The 5,789-nt window shown below is 48.5% G+C and overlaps 3 protein-coding genes across 3 annotated transcripts; 1 reads left to right on the top strand and 2 right to left on the bottom strand.

The window, feature by feature from the left end:
- Positions 1-15: 15 nt before the first annotated feature.
- Positions 16-1,906, bottom strand: PENARI_c162G07448 (uncharacterized protein; the record flags this gene model as incomplete). Its single annotated transcript, XM_022638055.1, has 3 exons — positions 16-223; positions 280-535; positions 1,702-1,906. Coding segments are annotated over 3 exons (669 nt in total), but the record flags the coding sequence as incomplete, so codon positions are not given.
- Positions 1,907-2,203: 297 nt separating this feature from the next.
- Positions 2,204-2,878, bottom strand: PENARI_c162G05236 (uncharacterized protein; the record flags this gene model as incomplete). Its single annotated transcript, XM_022638054.1, has 3 exons — positions 2,204-2,566; positions 2,638-2,730; positions 2,783-2,878. The coding sequence occupies 3 exons, from the start codon at positions 2,876-2,878 to the stop codon at positions 2,204-2,206; spliced, it is 552 nt and encodes a 183-aa protein (XP_022482089.1).
- A 1,876-nt stretch (positions 2,879-4,754) lies between these two features.
- Positions 4,755-5,520, top strand: PENARI_c162G00697 (uncharacterized protein; the record flags this gene model as incomplete). The annotated part of the gene is made up of 2 exons (XM_022638053.1): positions 4,755-4,901; positions 4,963-5,520. The coding sequence occupies 2 exons, from the start codon at positions 4,755-4,757 to the stop codon at positions 5,518-5,520; spliced, it is 705 nt and encodes a 234-aa protein (XP_022482090.1).
- Between the last annotated feature and the right edge of the window lie 269 nt (positions 5,521-5,789).

Genomic DNA, 5,789 nt, shown 5'->3' with positions numbered 1-5,789 from the left:
CAACTTGTGCCGACCTTCTTTCAGGGTCTCTTTCTTCACAATCAACTGGCAAGCGTCTCCTTTCTTGGTAATGCCACAGCACGTCTTATTTTCCCTAAGGGGCCCCATCTGACAGATAGTCAAGGGGTCCCAAAGCCACTGGGAGTCTGACATCTTGAGCGTAGTACGTGGGTGAGAGGCGAGGAATGTATCAAGGCGGTGGTGGCGACTGAAAGACAAACTGCTAAAGAGTAATCTGAGCATTTATAGTAATCCTTCTCTGCTACCAGAATTTGTTACGCATGAGATTGTGTAGTGACATGGGTGGCAATAATCAAAAGGTCCTTGGCTTGCAGGGCAGATGTTTGAGCTCCCAGAAGTACTCCGTCTCCTGGGACCTGAATATGTGTTCCTGGAAACCGGATGGGTGCTCCCAGGAAGGGCATGGGTATTCCTGGGAGCTCAGGGACTCCCAGGAACCCATACATGAGTCCCAGGAACCAGAATTCCGTTCCCAGGCAGCTAGCAGCCTTTAGCCGTTGGTAAAAGTGCACACCTATTGGCTACATGAATGCTTACACAACATTGGTCTCTACATCCGGGTCGGTAAAACGTCCTCAGGTAACCTCGGGTTCCTAGGAACAAGTACCGCTTTCCTAGGAGACATGAAAGGCGTTCAGCACGTGCAGCGTAGAAGCTCCGATCGTAGAGACGAACACCAAAAGTCGTTGGAGCTCTTCAGTCTCACTAGACGCTTGGACCGTCCGTGAGAGTTCCACTGAGCGTTTTATTAATATAAAAGATGTGTCCTCGAAGATCTACGAGCCTCCTCGCTTGCTCTGTTTTCAAATCTTTCTTCTCTTTGGTGTGCGTTGTACCTAAATTCACATCCTCTTGTCTGTCCACCAATATGGATTGGAGCTCTGACTATCTTCAGTCAATCCTCGGCCAAATTATTGGCGATCCCACTCATCGTTTGGGGTGCCGATGGGTTGACGATAATGGAGTCTGTTGCCAAAATCCCGTGTCCAAGGATTCACGGATAAATGGAGCGATATGCCTCAAGATGTTCCAAGATCTCCCTACCGGTCACCCACCTAAAACGAGACTCTCAGAGGCTGCAAGGTACATGCTATGTCCAGAATGCAGGCGTCATTCCTCCCGACCCAGAAAGTGCGCCCAAAGATGGATGGATCGGTTGTATGCCCAAGCCAGTCAAATGGAGGAAACCACTCAAACCCAGAAGGATGGGCACTGGTCCGTTTCGCTAGCACAACACTGGCCAACTAGTCTCTCCTACGAAATCGGCACAACGGGTACATTTCGACGCCTAGATCCTGACGATCGGTTCTTATGAACCGCAAGGAGGTGACGGCAACCTTTCGATGAGGAACACAAAAACACTCTCGATGCAATCTGAGAGCCAGCTGGTCGCTCCGTGAGATCTTGGAGATCACACAAAAATTTCATTACAACCATCTTGCCTGTAAATACATTATTTTCCAGCCAGCCGCCCCAGCCATAAACCAAACCAAATCATGAAATGATCCTCTTTGCTGACCCCTATCGGCTTTTTTTGACCTGGATCCCTGATTCACACCAACGGCGGCCCGGTTTGCTGGCTTATTGAGGAGCAGCCACTTCACCTTCACATTACTAGCCCTTTACTATATTTGATTTAGTATTGATGTAAGAAGAGAATGTTCATATTGGACTGCATACCGAGCTCATGGCTGTCTGGATGCGTCTTCTGTCTCTGGAACTCCTTAGATAGTAACTCTGGCGATGGAGCTGCCGATCGTCGAATGCGGTCCCATTCAAATGCAGCTTCAAGGGAATCAGAAGTAGATTCAGCACGGGGTAGCGAGTTGGCGATGCTAGACTGGGAAAAATCGTCTCCCAGAATATGTTGAAGCTTCCGCGTCATCTTCTGGGCACGACAGAAAATCAGTTGAGTTTCCATAATCAGAACAAACTGAAATGTAAATGTGACTCTCTTAAGGGAAGAAGTGCTGTAAACCGAATTAAGGAGATGACAGCATATATATGTGCCAACGTAGAGACAAACCCATTTCAAGTACCATAGCAAACTGAATCTAATATATACATGTAATGATAACCGTTCTGCACGAACAAGCTGTAAACAATCTTGGTCACTCCGCACACAGAGACCAATGTACATGATCAAGAGACGATGCCCGGTGAACCATCGTTAAGCCATGACTTAGCTGCACTGTTCCGCAGCCTTCTCGCTGCCACTTTCCGAGTCACCACCGGAATTCTCACCGCTATTGCCCAACTCCTGTGCTTCCAATTGCTTCAACAGCACATCAAGCATTACCTTTGTTGACTCCGGCTCTTGGCCGGATTGGTTGGCACCGCGCTCCTTCAGCCAATGATCCACCACGCCTCCTAGTTTCTGGCTGAGTTCAAAGAAGATATCCGCTAGTCTGGATACATGCTCCAACTCCTCAGTCGCCTGCTTCTCGGCAGCCTTGGAAGCGCTTAATTCCTGTTCAAGTTTGGACTGGGCTCGTTCTGCCCGGACTGCTCGAATGTCGAGCCTCGCGAGAATTCGGAGATATTCCTATCTTGGAATTAGACGCGGCTTCAGAAAGGGGTTTATTTGCCTACCGAGGAATCCATTCTGTCAAGTACAAGATAGGTACTGAGTAACCAGCGGATGGGCTTGATGCAAGTAGCAGGAAGCTTGTTCGAGCAACTGAGGATATTGTGCACGTATTTATAGCTCTACATCAGTAGCCAGCCTCCAGGTAGAGAATTGGACTTCCAATAGACTCACTTCTCGCAGGCCATGAACGGTCCGTTTCAGCTCTCTTGACCGTATATGGTTAACCGGTCCAATTTTGAAACGACGACTGCGAGAGCCCGAGAACATTTGTGCAATGCACAACCTGACCCAGTGCCTTATGTACTGCCACTGGGGATCATATAAACCTTCTCGTGCTCTTCCGACCTAAGGCCTGCGTATGTATTGCATCAAACCACGTCTCGGCTTGAACGAAAACAGCGAAGATCGGAATAGTAAATCGTAGTTATCTGTCGTCCAATGCGTGGAGTCTGTGGCTCCAGTCCTCCATCCCACAAGACGATTGCCCGGTGAATTGGATAACCCTGATCTCTCGGAGTTCATCAGTGGAGCACAAGCAAACAGGCATGGGAAATGGGTTCATAGTACAAGGGCATTCCAACTATGAACCAGTTGGAGCAAGCGTACCGTCAATTGAGATCTGCTTTCAGCAAGGTCAAGATTGGAGGACCGCAGTGGACGGTGCTGTTGCAAGCATAGTGATCTGGTTGATAGGAGTAATTGTTAACCGTCGACCTTGGGCAGGGAGTAAGATGATGTTCAAACCGAATCATACCACATATTCATTGACCAGGACAAACTTCTGTATGCACGCCAGGCTGACAGTATTCCTCGTTGACAGCAAGCGAGTACTGCAAGATGGAGATGAAGGGAACTGCGGCATTTGAGATGACAGAAAGAAGTCTAAACCCGTTAGGGAAGCTCAACTGGGCCAGTGCCGTGTGTGACTGACTTAACGCGTGCCAGAGGTCGAGACCGCCGAATCGCGTACTCTGGCTTATGACTTCTAATAACGGGATAACGGAAATTATGCGACAGGGATACGCGATGGTAGCATAATACTCGATATCTGGTTGTGTGGCTGCACTATTGAGTCGCGTTCGACTGGAGGGTGGGGTAGTCTTTGAGGATCCACGAATCGGCGCCCCGACTAATCTCCACTGATCGCCCAGAGCCTAGTCTTTTTACGAACGTGGATCTGCGAATGGTCCACTACTGTTGCCGCAAATTACTTACGGCGTGTATCATACTGTAGATTGGAGATCATTGATGGACAGCTTCAGCTTAATATACCATTATGGAAAAGTAACTTAGGAGAGGTGATTTAAAAATGAATAATATATGTTACCTACCGGTTCCTGCTCGGCAAGATAAGCTGTGTCATGATACAGTTTCGAGCAATTAGCGGCGACGAGTACGACCGAAAGTATACCGTCCCTGGAACATGTCTAAACCGGTCTATGTCTCAAACTCAATTCAGAAAATTGACTAATGCTCTGTTTATGTTTCAAATGGAACTTTAGTTCCGCGCGGCTCAACATGCCCCGAGACCGCTAACGGAATGGTCCGCCAATGAGACATAGGATGGAAGATTAAAGATGTAAGCAATAAGACAAGGTAGATGAGTAACATACGCGGGTAGCGAGAGCCGGCACTTGGCGAAATTGTATGGGCCTGGCAAAGCTTGGGCCGTATAAATGAGCCCGGGGTCAAATTTCGAGGATTATGTCTATTGAGGATGCGTACTTCGTCCCAAAAATGTTCAACGCCTAACCGCAGAATCATACGTGACGGAACGCGATCACCATTGAGGTACCTACCGGTTAAGTGATGGTTAAGTGATGGTTAACAGTCCCCGGAGAGCGTGAAATGAAGAACGAACGGTCGATCTTCGCCCTCAAATGTAACCATATCGTGAAATTACAGGATAACCGTTATTGCGGGCCGTTTGTCTCAACATGGACCAATGACTGGGCATTCGAACGGTCAACCTCACAATCCCGCAGCACACATTGAACGGCTGTTGCTAACTCATTCCGAACTGTTTTGGCTACCGGCTTGTACGCCGGAGACCTATAAAAGCTCACATTGCCCCCCGAACGGTCAAACTTGAACAAAGAGTCACTCCTTGCGAAGAAATCCATTCCAGAGTGTTGACGTCGATATGCCTTCCCGTAGAACGGCAACCCAAGCTCCCACCGGCACTGGTCACGAGCCAGATGTTGCTCCCAAACGCAGTCGACGTCCACCTACCGCCGGTCATGATGACCCTTTGTCTGGCACTCAAAGCGCAAACCTTCATACACCATTGGTACGTCCTGCCATCACTGTCCCCTGAATGCAAGTATACTCAGCCCGAATGTGGAATCTAGATCTCCTCGCCAATAGCGAAGACCCCGAAACAAAAGCACTGGAAGATTGTTCATCGAAAATGCTTGCAGGGTTTTAAGGACGCTGATAGAGAGCGGGACGAGCTCTTACGATCCATACAACGACTCGAAGCCGACAACGCCCAAGCCACGGCAAAGATTCGTCAGCTGAGTGACACCAATGACCAGAATCAGGGCAAGGTTCAAACACTTGAGGCTCAAATATCCAGTCTGAAACAGCAACTCGAATTTGCACAGGCTTGTTGCACCACCGGCGATAATCTGTTGCCCATATTACTGGAGGTCAGCGGCAATTTCCATTCTGCGCAGAGCCAGCTCGACAAGAAGATAGAGGCAGAAAAAAACAAGTTTGCATTTGCTGGCTTATCTGCTTCTGATGTGCTATGGCCGGTCCATAATGGGCAGATGGGTTCGTTTGGTACCAACTCGCTCCCAAACTATCCAATACCGAATACGCTTTCGTCGACCAATCAACAAGCGCCGGTCCAATCCAACCAGCAACCTCTCCAGGCAGCCAGCCATTATATACCGCAACTTTGAAGAGAAAGTGTGTGCTATCATGAAGGAATTACGGGGTTGTCCATGTAGCCAGTCAGAACATGAATCAGCAAATACCATCATCCACGCAGTGCGTCTACGAAGTACTTGTAACACCTAGACAAGAAACATCCAGTATATTCGATACACCAGACCGGAGAAGTTGAGTAGATTCATGACTATAGTTGCATGGTCATACTATTCCGTCTTCCCGAACCCGAAGATCGTACTTGTACACATCTCCATTAGGACCCACCATGTCAACGGCCATT

The sequence above is a fragment of the Penicillium arizonense genome (assembly GCF_001773325.1).
Source record: "Penicillium arizonense strain CBS 141311 chromosome Unknown PENARI_contig162, whole genome shotgun sequence".
Taxonomy (NCBI): Eukaryota; Fungi; Ascomycota; class Eurotiomycetes; order Eurotiales; family Aspergillaceae; genus Penicillium; species Penicillium arizonense.
The sequence above is the reverse complement of the archived record's forward strand: the minus strand, read 5'-3'. Positions and strand labels throughout refer to the sequence as shown.